At 39.8% G+C, this 15,600-nt stretch overlaps 1 protein-coding gene across 2 annotated transcripts in view; it reads right to left on the bottom strand.

Annotated features, from left to right (window-relative positions):
- The window catches only part of HTR2A (5-hydroxytryptamine receptor 2A), a 57,604-nt gene extending 44,763 nt beyond the window's left edge, over positions 1 to 12,841 (bottom strand). Inside the window, exons 1-2 of one of the 2 annotated variants that reach the window (XM_069467299.1) lie at positions 12,682 to 12,841; positions 8,456 to 8,656 (exon numbers count right to left, since the gene is read on the bottom strand). In XM_069467299.1, the coding sequence (XP_069323400.1) occupies positions 8,456 to 8,656; positions 12,682 to 12,841 (361 nt within the window). Of the gene's footprint in view, positions 1 to 8,455; positions 8,657 to 11,505; positions 11,918 to 12,681 lie in introns of those variants that run through there. The other variant, XM_069467298.1, reaches the window with a different exon arrangement.
- Positions 12,842 to 15,600: the final 2,759 nt, after the last annotated feature.

The following is a 15,600-nucleotide window of genomic DNA, read 5'->3' as shown; positions in this document are numbered from 1 at the left end:
CAGGTAAGATACAGAGTATAGAGACACTGAGGAAGGGAGAGTTAGACTGATCCTTCACAAGTCTCCTTCTGTATTCCAGCAGGTGCTGGGCTCCAACGTGATCTTCCAGGAGTGGCAGCAAGAAAGGAAACCCCAAAGCCTGTCTGCCCTGGTGGCCTGAAGAGTGTCTGAAATCCACTTCTCAGGCTGATTCATGGCCGTAAGGGAATTGGGCATAAACCTAGAGGGTCCCAGAAGAGACAATCCCAAGTGGGTTCCTCAGATATCTTGTTTCAGGCAGTGGAGCTGGGACTGTCCCCAGCATAAAGGTTGACAGGACACCATCTGCTTTCAAGCCTGTTTCATTCAGTTGATTTATTTTTTATTTTTTCAAGCATTTTCTTCAGAGGATATATGATAGAAAAATTAGACATGTTGCATTATCATTCCTCTTGGACCTAAATAAACATGTAATTTTTTCAACCTAAGTGCTTAGGTTTTATGTAGTTATATTTGTTTATATAATCCCTTCATTGCATATAGAATTTGAGGTTGCTCACAAATATATATAAAAAAAAAGAAATAGAAAAACTGGACCAAAAAATTTATAAAAGTATGCCAGCCAAAAGATCTAGAAAGTTGATTTATAAAGTTATATGCAATTCCAAATAAAAAGAGAAGTGTTTGGGGGAAACTAGATAGAAACTGATTTCTACAACTCATAAATAAGCAAGTGAAAGTGGTCAGAAGTCTGAAAAAAAGAATGAGGAAGTATCAGATCTGAGACAATAAAAACAAAATATAACCTCAATAATTAAAAGTTTGCTCTAAGTTAATGAACAGACTGATCAGTAGGAAATACATGGGCATTCAGTAAGGTGGTATAGAAAATCAACAGGGAAATAAATGGTGGCCCCATGCAGAAAAAGATAGAATCAGATCACAGGTCAAATTCTGAATGGTTCAAAGACTTAAATGTATAAAACAAAACCATAAAAGTAATGGGAGAAGATATGGGAGAATGTCTTTGTAACTTTGTAGTGGGAAAGACATATTTTAGTAGTGATTTAAAATTCAGAAGCCATAAGAGAAAAAAATATAAATGAAAATATAAAAATTAAAAAAAAAATCCACCTGGAAAAAACAATATAAGCAATGTCAAGTGACAAGTAACAAATTGGGAATACATAGATAAATTGTGAATGACACAAACAGCTAATTCCCTAATGTATTTGTCAGGAAAAAAAATAAGAACTTTACAGAAAAGTGTTCATATAATGTTGAAAACTTATATAACACGTATTATATGACAAACATTATATTTACCACTTAATCCTTAAACTAACGTCATCATACAGGTACTGTTATCTCCATTTTATTACCAGGAACCTGAGGTGCAGAGAGGTTAAGCGACTTTCCCAAAGTCACATAGTTTATAAGGGACAGAGGAAGGATTCAAATCCGGACAGTGTGACTCCAGGCTTTTTGCTGATAATTACCAAGTTCTACAGAAAAAACCATGACCAGCCAATGATAGAAAACAAAATATAAATTTGCTCATAAACACAAAGAGATGCTAAAAATTCTATATAATAAAATAAGTACAAATTAAAACTACAGTGAGACATATAATTTTCACTGCCCTTTAAAGCTGTCTAGGGAGGTAGGTATTTGACCTGCATAAAGACAAGTGTCCTAAGCTTTCAGTTTAGGATTTTATGCACTGTGGCACAGGTTGTGAGAGGAAAGGTCCCAAATAAATGTGTCACAGCTTGCTATTCCTCCTATTACAAAAATGACAGTGCAGAAAGAACGTGGTCATGTTTATTCTTGAGGGGAAGAAAACCAAAACTACCCTAGGAACTGCAAATATATTTCTGAAATGAAATAATATTTCTGGAAAAAGCATTTAAAATGGTGTCATTGCCTGTCAGAATGTGACAATGCGAAAAATAGTCATTTTCACTTTTTCTATCTGATATATACCTTTGCTAAAGACAGTCAGGAAATAAAATAGCATCTATTTTTAGCAATATGAGAAGAGAATCCATCATGAGGAAAAGATTTGTTCATTCTATAGATTGCAGTGAAGTCATGGTTACTTCTGATCATGGGAATTTGGTATATAAAGCGAAAATGAAATCCACACAGAATCCCAGGATCATTCTTAATCTAATGTTTCAATCTCTTGTCATTGCTGCTTCACTTAGAGAAGCTCACAAATGGAAAACACAATTGATTTGTAATTATGTTTATTTTTCCCAGAATTAGATGGAAGACTTGGCAAGCAGCAAAGTGACCACACTGGTGGCAGTGAGCAAGGGAAAAGCAGTGGCAAATCTCAGGGATACCTGGTGGAGGAAAACTTGAATAATCTGTGACATGGTTACCAAGGTCGCAATTTGTTAGATCCTAGCAAGCTTCAGAGGATGGCCACCTCCTCCAGGAAGCCTTCTCTGATCCACGGTGCAAGTGTTAACAGTCTCATTCTGGAGTATCCAAAACACTTTGGAATAATAATACTTGTGGCAAATAAAACTATATGGAAATGTATAAAGGAAAAGATAACAATCCTGTAATTCTTTCTATTCATTTTCTTGGTGAGTGTGAAATATTTTTGATAGTTTCTCAGTGCTAATACATACATATCTCCATGTATTATAACAGTTATTATTGTTATTTTGACTAGAATGGGCTCATACCATGCAGATCACCTGAAAACTTGCTTTTTGCATATAATATCATGGACATTCCTCACTTGAATATCAAATGCACCCCTTATCAATGGAGGTTACGTTCCAACACATTCAATGGGTGCCTGAAACTGATGATAGTACCAAGCCCAACATATGCTGTTTTTCCCAATACATGCATATCCAGGATAAAGTTTAATTTATAAATTAAGCACAGTAAGAGAGTCTCAATAACTAATAATTAAGTAAAGTATTAAGTAAAATCAGGGTTATCTGAAGACAAGCACTGCGATCCTGTGGCTGTGATAACCGGGAGGGCTATTGAGTGACTCGCGGGTGGCCAGGCAGCGTGTACGGTGTGGAAAAAGGGAGGACTCACATCCCTAGTGGGACGGAGCTGGACAGCTTGAGATTTCTTCACGCTACTCAGAATGGGGGGCGATTTAAAACTCATGAATTGTTTATTTCTTGAATTTTCCATTTAATATTTTCAGACTGCGGTTGCCTGGGATAACTGGAACCATGGAAAACAAAATCATCAATAATGGGGGGCAATTGTAGTTCCAACTACATATTTTTATGACCTTCAATCTATTCTGTAATGTGGATAAAACTAATATATCCAAACATAACCCAACCTTTCCACGTTTCTGCCATTCCAAAAAAAAATTGCTGCCTTAAAGATTCTTACATGTATTTTTGTTTTTCTATAGAATAGATTCTCTCAAGAGGGATTGGTAGGTGAAATTTTAATAGCTTTTGCTAGATTGTCCAAGAACAAACAATTCACATTCATACAAGCAGGATTTGAGAGGATGTGTGGTGTCATATCCAGAATAGCACCGGGTGTTTTCACTCACTTTATTTTGCCAATTGGTTGGGTGAAATATGATATTATATTGCTGTTTTAAATTACATTTCCATGACTGTTAAAGAGGCTGAGCATTTTTTCATGAGCTTTACTGTTCATTTAAAGTTACATTTCTGTAAATTTCCTGCTCATATAGTTTCCCTATTTCTATTCTTATTAGATTATTTGTCCTTTATTAAAAAAATCAAAATGTAGGTGCTCTTTGTGTCTTAAGGATATTAACTTTGGTCTGTCATTCATATACATTGCAAATATTTTACTTTTGACTTTGCTTATATTGGTTTTAGCCACACTAAACTTAATATTTTTCATGTAATTGGCTATGTCTATATTTCTATTTATGGTTTATGTATTTTTGACTTGCTTTAAAAAATCTACTCTACCACGAGGTTTATTTAAAAATTATGGAAAAGTCTATGAATTTGGACTCAGGGTAAATGAGGAAATATTATAACTTAGTGGGGTTGCTATTTATTTTAGATTGATTAATAGAAATATCAATGTAATAATTATTTGGGATGAGATTGTAATCATGAGATAATGGAAGAGCCCAGTAGAAATTCAAACTAACTGGGATGGGGTGAAGGAAATAAAGACACTGTGCAAGTCAGTAACATATTACATGGGGAAAAAAAGATGAACTATCATAAAAAAAATTGGTACATATAAAATGGAAGGAATAAAACTGAGTCTTTTGATTGTCACAGTGAGTGTGGGCAGGCTGAATTTCAATATCAAAAGGCAAAGACTGTCAGATTTTGTTAAAAAATAAAATCTATTTATAAATTACTTGTAAAAATACACATAAAGCAAAGGAATAAAAATATATTAAAAATGAAGAGATAAGAAAAGATACACTGGAGAAATTCAAACAAAAAGAAGGAGACGTGGTAATATTAGTATCAAATAAAGCAGAATTCAAAGCCCCAAACCTGTTTCCAAGTTAGGGCCTTATAAAAGCTATCCATATAACAAAACATTTGCACCCCCCTAATATTTTGACATTTTAAAAATGCTATAAAAGAAACAAAAAGAAAAACAAAACAAAAATGGTGTTAGGTCACGAAAGAAGCCAGGTTTGGAGGAGTTAAGATTCTGGAGTGAAGGGAAGAAAGAGCCTTCGCCAGTTTGTCAGAGAACAGACTGAGAGGCTGAGCAGCTAAAGAGATTTAGCAGTGGTATTACGGTGCAGAGGATATATAATTGGAGTTACAGCTCTTCAAAATGGAGTGCACATCAGCCTTTCATCTGGGATAATGAAGAAATACACCCTAGGTGCAAGGGTACACTAGAAATAGACCAGTTTTACAAAAACCCTGCCTTAAAGAAACTCAATCCCTGATTGGATTAAGGGGACCTGTGCTTGCTCTAATTGCCTCCCAAAGCTAAAGGACTCCTCTGCAGAGACAGATAACAGCAACAGAACATCTGCAAATTTTCTTACACAGTGTCCGGTACTCAATTATCATAAAAAACTTACCAGGCATACCAATGGACAGAATCAAGATGAAAAAAAGACACAACCCAGGAAACAGAAATCCCCAAGTAATTCATATATCCAGTTACTTGTGAGCAATATTTAAGAAAATAGAAATCTGGAATCTATAAAAAAAGAATCAAATGGAAAAATCTAGAACTAAACATATTATAAATGAAATTAAGAATACGATAGATGGGTGTAGCAGCAGGTTAAAAGTAGCTGATGAAAGAATTAACAATCCAGAAGAAGACAAACCAGTAAAACTATCCAGAATAAAGCAAGAAGAGAGAAAAGGTAGAAAATGTAGAAAAGTGTTTGAGTCATAAGAAACATGGGTAAAAGGTCTCCTATATATGAAATTGGAGTCCCAGAAGTGAGGGAGAGAGAAAATGGGGGCAGAAGCAATATTTGAAAAGATAAAAATAATGGCGAGTTTTCTCAGAGTGACAAAAGATTTTTTTTTTTTTTTTTAAAGACTGAGTATCGCTTTGTTGCCCCGGCTAGAGTGAGTGCTGTGGCATCAGCCTAGCTCACAGCAACCTCAAACTCCTGGGCTCAAGCGATCCTCCTGCCTCCGCGTCCCGAGTGGCTGGGACTACAGGTGCTTGCCACTACACCTGGCTAATTTTTTTTGTTTCTATTTTTAGTTGCCTGGCTAATTTTTTCTATTTTTAATAGAGAAGGGGGTCTCGGTCTTGCACAGGCTGGTCTCGAACTCCTGACCCCAAGCAATCCTCCCACCTTGGCCTCCCAGAGGACAAAAGAGGTTGAGTCACAAGTTTAAGAATCAATACAAACTCCATACAGGACAAAAACAAAACTAACCCACACCTAAGCACACCATAGTAAAACTACTCAAATACAAAGACAAAGAAAAAATTCTGAAGCACAATTTTTTTTAACACATTTATTACATGACATTCTAAAGGGAATTCTTCAAGAATACAGAATATGAACCCAGGCAAAATCATGGAAATGAAGAAAGCAGTAACAGCAACAGAAAGGGCTACTATGTGGGAATAAACACCAAGTGAATAGAATAGCCATGATGATGTCTTAGGAGTTTTAAAAAGATACATATAAAATACAAAAAAATAACACAAAAGACAACAGGGGTAAATGAAGTTAAAATGTTGTAAAGTTTTTGCATTATCTAAGACGTATAAGTAATAATTTGTTTTAGACTAATAATTCGTTAAGGAAATGTAATCACTAAAATAATTTAAAAGAATGGATAACTAAAACGCTTATAAAGGGGAATGATGAGTTCATTCTTAGTCTAAAAGAAGACAAGAACAGCAAGAAGCTAGAATGTAGAACAAATGGGACAACAGAAAGCAAGTTGTAAGAGAACAGATGAAAACTCAAATACACCTGAGTTATGTTATATGTAAAAGGACTGCTCTAATTAAAAGACAAACATTGACTAGATAAAAACAAAATTTTATATGCTGCGTATAGGCAACACACTTGAAATATAAAGTAACAAAAAGTTTGAAAGTAATAGGATGGAAAAGATATATCCAAAAGAAAAGAGATAATCAAAACAAAACTGGCAGAGCTATACTAACATCAGATGAAGTAGATTTTAAGGCAAGAATCATGACTAGATATAAAATGTGACATTTAATAATGATTAATGAATCAATATAAAATATAATATTTGTATGCAGCTAATAACACAAAAAGAGGTAGAAAATGGAAACGGAATAACTATTGAAGAGGTTAGAGACGTAATTTAAAATACCATTTAAAAAGGCCCCAGAATGAGAGAGATTTAACACTAAGTTCCATATAACCTTTCAGAAATATACAATTCCTACTTAAATGGCTCAAAACCTTAGGGAAATAATAGAAACACCTAAAAATCATTTAATAAAGCTGGAAGAAGAAATCTTGTAATAATAATAAACCAACCAACTTTATCATCCATATTTGATATTCCAGAAACACAAGGGCAGTTTCATATTTGGAAATTTATCAAGAAAACTGAATATATCAATAAATAAAAGGGCAAAAGCTATATCAATAGATGCTCAAAAGGCTTTAATCATCGGTAGAAGAAAACAAGCTAGAACATATTAAAAAATAAATTCCAGCTAGGCTAAGGGTCTAAATTAAAAAAAAAAAACATGAAAAGCAAACAAACAAAAACCAAACCCAAAGCAACAACAATACCAATAGAAACAAACACTAGAAGAAAATTCAGAATGTTTGTGTTGAGCTACTGTCAGTCCTTCATCAGAACTGACTTTTTCTTTTTTATATTTCCCACCTGCTTCCTCCTTGGGGCACACACCTCAAAGACTTCTAGCATAAATCCTATGTAACTTGTTTTTCTGATATGTTTTCTTATCTGCCTTCTCCTACCACTGTGAGAAATCCTTGAATGCATACCTGATTCATCTTAGTACATCCAGAGCCAAGTACATAGTAGATATGCATTAAAAGTTTGTTAGCCAAATGGATGAATGACAACCACAGCCGTCCCAGCCTGCCTTCGTCCTGTGGTGATGGCCAGGTAGAGCCAGAGGCACACTGTCTTTGGGGGAGTAGACAGAGGAGGGACTTTGGAGTCCCATTGACTCATATTGGCTCCTGGTTATGAGCGATGTCACCCTGTGCAACTTACTTCTCTGCAGCTGATTTTCTTTAAGGTGCATTGTACTCTACTGGGTCTGCAGCTGGTGTTCAGAAACGGTTAGCCCTCCCCACTGGTGCTATTAAGAAGCTCAACTGGGGGCCGAGGTTGACAGGTACAATTGACTTCTCTGCCTGGGAGCTGCCCCCATAGCTTCCATTATCTGGGCTTTCCTGACTGTTAGGTGTGTGACAGAAGATCAATACTGGCAAGAGATGAATGTGTATAATCAAACTAACAGAAGCGGATGGAAATCCTTTGGTGTGTGGAGTCATAACAGGAGGAAGGGCCTCCGAGGCACTGGGCAGTCTGAAAAGCCCCGTCTGCAAGCAAGTTCTGCCACTTTTCTATGTCTTCACCCTCTCCCCCTGAGTTCCAGGACCTGGTACCTTTCTCCAGACCCTAGAGGCTTTTTGTTCTCTAGTGTGATGGTGTGTACCCTCACACTGGCCACAAGTCCAGTGATTATCAAAGGTGAGGTCTCTGGGAAACCCAAGATTTAGAGTAGTGAACTTGAAAGTGAGAAACGGGGAAAACAGCACAGTTATTCCTGACTTTGGCTCTACTGGTGTTTATATTCTTACCTGTGCAAAGCAATACAAATTTATGTTGTCAGCCAGCGACATAAACAGATTTTTCTTTCCTGATGTGAATCTGATAATTACTATGTTGTAACATTATCTTATACCACACGAGACAATAGATTTAGGATGTCAGGTTTCAGTGCAACAAAACAGAACAAGTCTTTTGTAGAAAGCATCAACTGTCATTTTAAATATGTTCCCACTTACCTACTGATATGGTCCAAACAGCAATTATTTTCAGAAACGCCTTAGTTCTGGAGTTGAAGCGGCTGTGGTGGATGGGGTTCTGGATGGCGACGTAGCGGTCCAGGGAGATGGCACACAGGTGCATGATGGAGGCCGTGGAGAAGAGCACATCCAGGTAAATCCAGACCGCACAGAGCTTGCTAGGCAGAGGCCATCGGTACCCTGCGATGCAGAAGGTTGTCATCAGTAAGCAGCCTTGTGCCTCCTGGGGCATGTGGACTATGCCCTGTGACAACAGTTTCCATCTCTGGGACAGGCACAGGTGGTGGCGAAAGGTGACACATGGTATTTTCCACATTTGAATAAAAGCTTAATAGCAAATATACTTTACTATAAGATTGCATTAGCTGCTGAACACAAAGTTTGAAAATTTCTAGTGTCTGGAATTGTATCAGTGTGGTGTGTGAACTTGGATTGTCTCTCTTTAGGGATTTTTCTCTCTTCCCCTACCTCTTAACAAAACTGTTTTAAAAAATGATTTTATGTCAAAAGTTGTGATGTGTTTTGGGCTCCTCTATTGGAGCACCTCTCACATTGTCCTGTCGTGATTTATGCACATATCTTTCTCCAGATGGTAGGTCCCTAAAGTTAGTCCCATCTGTTAGCTATTATTATAACCATCCAGTCCCACAGTGACGGCAATCAATGGTATTAGTGCACATGACTAGGTGATTAAGAATTTAGATTGGGAATATATCTTTATTTGTAGGAAAATAATTAACTAATAATGTTTTGGGGGTTAAAGTGAAACTTGGGGTGTGTAGGGAAAAATTGAAGACAATGGTGAAGAATGAAGTGTGTGTCCTTGCTTTGAGCTTTGTTTCAGGGTGATAGTTCTCAAACTTTAGTGTCAGAATCTCCCAGATGGGTTCTTAAAACACACACAGCTGGACCCACCACCGGAGGTTCTGGTGTGGTTAGGCTGGGAGGCCACAGGATTTGCCATTCCCAGCAAGCTCCCGGATGGTGCTTCTGCCGCTGTTCCAGGGACCACACTTTGAGAACCACTGCCTAGGGTAGTGGTTTTCACCCCTGGCTGCACATTAGAATCAGCTGGAGAGCTTTACAGATGGTCCTGATGCCCAGGCCAAGCCAGCCCAATTAAACTATCACCTCGGGAGGGTGCGTGGAGGTGGTCTCCTAACCTCCAAGTATTTTTAAAGCTCTCCAGGCTATTCCCATATAAGAAGCACTGGAGGTCATTCGCCCTATTAGGAAGACTATGCCTTATGGACATAAGTGCCCTGTTTTTGTTTGTTTTGGAGGGGATCAGATCAAATGGTTATATAAACATTAATTAGTTTTGCTAACAGGATTAGCAGTGGTGTTAGATCTGCCTGCAGGTGAAAAGGAAAATTATAAAGGCCATTTTTCCTATTATAGATCCACAAAGCTGAATAAACTGTCCATATACAAACGTACTCTCTACCCAAATGCCACCAGAGATATTGAGACAAGTAAAGGATGCAGGAAACAAGCCTAATTTGGAGCCTTTCGCTGGCATTGTTTGCAAAGAGCTTGAGCTGAAGCGAAAGCTTTTTCTTTAGCAGCGCCTGAGCGGGGAAGCCAAGCTCTGCCTGTTCGGAACTGATGTGGGCTCTCCGAGGGGTTTTCTCTGCAAGGAGGCAGCCGGGGCCTTAGTCCGGGTTTCCGCGGCGGGGATAAGCAGACGGCATTTCCTTGTGGGAGAAGGGGAGGCGGGAGGACCAGCCCAGAGAGGGGCAGGCAGGGCTCCGGTGGGAACGGGCTGCGCGCCGAGCGGCCGCCGCCAGGGGGCGCCCGCGTACGCCGAGCGGGTGGCGCCGGGGTCCCCCCGCCCTCCTGCAGCGGTGGCTGCTCAGTCACCCCCGCCATCTCCCGCTGGAGTTTGCCCCGAGGGCGGGGTGCAAGGGTTAGGAAGCGAGAACCTCCCCAGATGTTTGGGAAATGACAGGAGAATTTAATGAAATCATTCCGGTGTGGCATTTAAATGGTCAAGCGAGGGCTGGACTTGGAATGATCATTATCAGCCCTGTGCCAATGGGCGCCTGCCCTCCCTAGCGCACTGCCTTCCTCCTTCACACTCTTCAGGGCTGGGTCAATTTTTTTTTTTTTTAATTTTAGCCTCAAGGACTTGGCCAGAAAATCTCTTAAAGATACCTCTCATAACCTGTCTCTAAGCTCTTGGTGACTGCTCATGTGCCTTTGTCAGCAGTCTCAATATTCTCTCTCTTTTAAGGAGGAATCTGGCTGTGTTACTCATAATTTGGAAAGAATATCACATTCTGCTCCCCGCCGAAGCCGTCCCAGTGTTTGCTGACTTGCTGAGAGGTTTGACTGTTTCATACTCTGCTGAGAAGAAAGCAAGATTAATCTCTTCCCGTTTGTTTCCCACCCTCCTCCAAACCAGTCTGGAGGAGTTTGATGCATATGCATTTTTAAAGAGTTGAGGGTATAATTCAAAGGCACATTTTCAAATTAGCTTCTCTGGGCAGGGAACAATTAAAACTGGAGTAGTTCATTTATTCTAATGGAGGCTCTGCATATTTTAACATTAAACCCTGCATCACTAATGTTCTCCCTGCAAATGTTCCAAGGCAATTGGGAAGGTTTTACCACTCCATTAGAAGTGCTGAAAACTGTGTGACAAAGACAAAAAACTGTTGTGTCCTGAAGGCTGGAATATTTGGTTGGGAATATAAACAAAAAATCCAGTGGATTCAGAAATGACGTGTGAGTTATTGCTTTATGACTGTTTTGGTATTGGGGTCTTTATAATTTCATACATAAAAAATGTACATGTTTTAAAGCACATACTCTCCAATGATCCCAGGTAATAGGTGGCCTGATTTTTGTGTGAAATCCCATTTTAAGAGTCAAATTTAAGTAACTAGCATATCACAATAGACTCCAGCCTATAAACACAGCCTTCTATTGATAGTTTGTCACCTGAACCCCGTCTCCTCTGCTGATGACATGCACATGCTCTTTATTACCAGTGTGGGTACAGCTGGGAAGCTAATGCCACTCACCATACAGGATGGTTAACATGGACACGGGCATGACAAGGAAACCCAGCAGCATATCAGCTATGGCAAGTGACATCAGGAAATAGTTGGTGGCGTTCTGCAGCTTTTTCTCTAGGGAAACTGCCATGATGACGAGTATGTTTCCAGCAATGGTTAGAATAATCACTACAGCTGTCAATAAAGCAGACCAGTTTTTTTCCTGTAGATGAAGTAAGGAGAAACACGGTGGTGAGAGGCACCCTTCACAGGAAAGGTTGGTTCGATTTTCGGAGTCTACTGTCCAGTTAAATGCATCAGAAGTGTTAGCTTCTCCGGAGTTAAAGTCATTATTGTAGAGCCTGGTATCATCATTTAATTGCATTAAGGAGTTCGTAGTAGAGCTCAGAGAAGTATTTTCTTCACAAAGCATATCCATTTCTAAGCCAGAACTTGCAGCAGATGAGGTGTAGAAAGACTCCCAAGTTACAGCCTCTGCTCACCATTCACCTTTCCGTCCCCACACTCTGTAAGACTGAGGGTGCTGTACGTGCTGGGCTCCTTTGGCTGCCTTTTTGTCTCCCATTATTAGAACGAGAGCTAAAGAACTGCGATGGCTCTTTATGTTTCCTTTCTTTGTAATTTTAGGAGAGTCCACTGTTTGGTTTCATTTTTTTTCCACCAAAGCCAGGGCAAAAAAGCAGAATGAACTTTTAGCATAGAGGTTGCAGAGTTTTGAGCTTTCGGGGAGACAAATGTGGTCCTGGCCAAAGAAGAAAAGTTTTGTAACTACCGGGAATCTCATTTTAGCTCTATCTCATTCTGTTGGTTATGTCGATCCCACTAGTTTAGCCACAGCAATATTAAAATAGCATGCAATCCAACACAGTGGGGACGTATGCATTCTACATTAAGAAAGTCAATTAAAAATACACCCAGTGTTAATCCCATAGTAATTGGATGTACTTCGGGTTACAGTTCTCAGTCAGTCTTAGGCTGAACTGCCACAGCTGCTGTCAGGAATTTTAGCTCATATTATGTTGCTTAGTTAACAAAAGGGAAAAAAAAGTCTTAAGTAAAGATTAGCAGATAACTTTCCACACTAGAAATTCTCATCGAAACGATTACATTTTGGCCAAGCACGATTTCAAACCAGAAAGAAAATTACACAGCAATATAAAATATAGCAGCATGAGAACTTACATTTGTCTTCAGGGTGCACACATGAGATACCCTTGTCATTCTGTGACTCGTTGCATCTCTCATAGTAATTAAGGCGGTGTAGAGTCCCCTCTCTTTGAGCTCCCACCAGCATAATAGGATAGTAATTTGCTTTCTGTTTTGCTGACTTCAAAAACTGCATGCAAGAGTCGAGCCAGCTCCAGCACTGCGAGGTTCGTGTTGGCTTCCTCTGGCACCGCTCAGCGGGCTGGGTTCCTCCCTCCCCGTGCGGCTTGCCTCAGCAGGCGCACGTTTAGAAATCATTCAGGAGCCCCTCAAAGTCACACAAAAGAACCGCGCAGGAAAGTAGGAAGAGCCTTCCGCACCGAGAGGCTCCTGGTTTCCACGGGAATCGAGGAGCTCTCTGGCTGCCTGTTCACTTCGGCAGACCTCCCTCTATCTGTGTGTCATAAACTGCAAGGTAGCAACAGCCAGGGAGGGCGGACCAAATAGGCTTTTTTTCCCCTCTTTTTGCTACATGTTAACACTGAGAAGTTTTCCTTTGCTTTCAAGAGAGAGAAACTGGAGAAATGGCCTTTTGTGCAGATTCCTGAGAAGGCAGGTAAGCTGTGCTGTGAGCTTTTTTTAGATTGAAGGGTGAAGACTGAAGAGAGAACATAAATAAGGCTAGAAAACAGTATGTCCCGGGAGTGCCGTCAGCATAGGGCGCTTCCATGCGAAGCCAGCAGTGGGTGCCCAGAGTGGAATTACTGACATTGGCCACACGGGCTCAGCGTGGCCAAGCAAATGTGGTGAGAACTCTGATAAACTGTACTGTTGTCATTTATTAAATACATACACCGTTCAACCAGCTAATTTCAGCAGAAATATGCCTCCCGGGTGTAATTCAAAACCTCACGTGTGGTAAAGAGTAAGTTGGTTTTGCAAAACCAACTTTTTTTTTTTTTTGTGAAAGTAATGACAAACTGCCTTGCAAAGGAAACCCTTTCCCAAGGAGGTTTCTAAAGAAGGTGGCTATATCTCTTTATTTTTACAGATAAGACAATGGATTCTTTACTGAATAGTTGGGGTTTTCTAGGTTTCTAGTCATCACTATTTCCACTTCTTCTTTAGACTCTCCCTGGACAGATTCAGCCACTCTCATGCCTTCAGACGTGTTGTTTGTGGCCGATCTGTACCTTCATAGCGGGTTGTTTTCCTTAGTTCCAGACCTAAATATCCGGCTGCCCACTGGCTCCTTCTCTTGTCTCCAAGGAGACCTCAACCTCAGCACCTTCCCCCGTTCTCCATTCCTCAGCTCTCCGTGCCTGTCCCACTCCCTCTCTGGGTCAGTGGAATCGCTGCCTCTTTAGACAGCCGACTGTTATCCATGACTCTTTTTTCTTGCTGCCGCATCTCGGTCTTGGTTGCTATCTCTGTGTACATGGTCCTCCCTCTCCTCCCCTCCAGCCCCAGCACTGGTGAGAAGGCAGCTGAGCGCACAGGCTCTGAAGCTCAGTTCCTCGGTTTGGGATCCCGCTCTATAACTCACAAACCATAGAACCTCGAACCAACTGGTTGCTCCCTTTAAAGCTCAGTCTTTTCACTTGTAAAATGGGATAATAGCAGTACCTTCCTCTAAGACTGTCGCGAAGCTAAAATGGGATCATGCGTGTAAATATCGAGCCCCTGTCTGTCTTATAGGACACTCTCAAGGAATGTTAGGCATTTTCATGCTTTCTGATACTGTTAAATAACAAAGTTGACATCACTCCCCTGCAGTCTCTTCCTTGTGGGGTGCACGACTCATTTCTTAGTCTGACGGTCCCCCGCTGCCCCACTTTTCAGGCCTGGACTCTGGTTACTCTCCCACGAGCAGCCTACGTGCGGGCTGAACTTGTGTGTTCTGACCATTTTTCTGTCTTTGTACTTCACTTCCCTGTGTCTGGAGGGTTCTCACCACTCTTTTTTTTTTTCCTTTGGTGTCCATCTGGTGAATTCCTACTTAGTTTTCAAGGCTCGGTTCCAAAGTTCTCTCCTCTGAATCCCAGGCCCACCACTTACCACCTGCGAGACCTTAATTAAGCTTAATTCCTCCTGTTTTAGTTTCCTCATCTGTATCTAGGGAATATTGATAATACTAACCTCAGAGGATTGATTTGAAAGCTAAATATGAATACATTTACATATGTGCCTGGCACTTTTTAAGCACTCAATAAAGGTTAGTTTATTATTTTTATTATTATTAAGTTTACTGTTACTAAGCTTTCTGTGGCGCTCCTTCCCCAGTGGAGGCAAAGACTGTAGCACCTTCGGGACTCTTCTCCTTTAATGCTCATCACATGGCGTATAAGCCCCACACATGCATAGAACTGTGTCTATGTTGTTCACATAGTTGGTGCTTAGATATGTTTGTTGAGTGAACGTATGACTGATTTATAATTACTTGTGTACATGTCTGTCTTCTGTATTAGGTGGTGAATGTCTTAGTCATCTCTATGCTTTTAATACCAAGCATGGTGTCTCATAATAGAAGGTCCTCAGTAGGTGTGTTTTGATTGAACTGTTAGCATAAATTAAGATAGATTGTGAGCATATATTAAAAAGGAGAATCAGGGAGAAACCTAGAATCTCTCTTTTTCATCACTTTGTCCAATGGGATACTAATTTTTTTTTTCTAAAGAGGACAAAGGGAAATGTGATTTAAACAAATACTCCAGTGTTGGAAAGTTACTCGGAAGGTTTTTGATGTTAAATTTTGTTTTATGGATTTTCTTTTTATAGTTCTTTCTAGAGAATTCTGATGTTCTCAGACCATTGTTCCTCATGAAGAACAGCTAGGCTTCTAGTCATGCCAAAACTAGTCAGTGAGTTTCTGATAGGTGGTTTGCACTGTGAAATAAATTTTTTGGTAACTATCCAAGATTATTTTTTCAGTTTTTATTGCAGTTTTATGAATAC

Source organism: Eulemur rufifrons, chromosome 4 (assembly GCF_041146395.1).
Source record: "Eulemur rufifrons isolate Redbay chromosome 4, OSU_ERuf_1, whole genome shotgun sequence".
NCBI classification, from domain to species: domain Eukaryota; kingdom Metazoa; phylum Chordata; class Mammalia; order Primates; family Lemuridae; genus Eulemur; species Eulemur rufifrons.
This window is presented reverse-complemented; position numbering and strand designations above follow the sequence as displayed.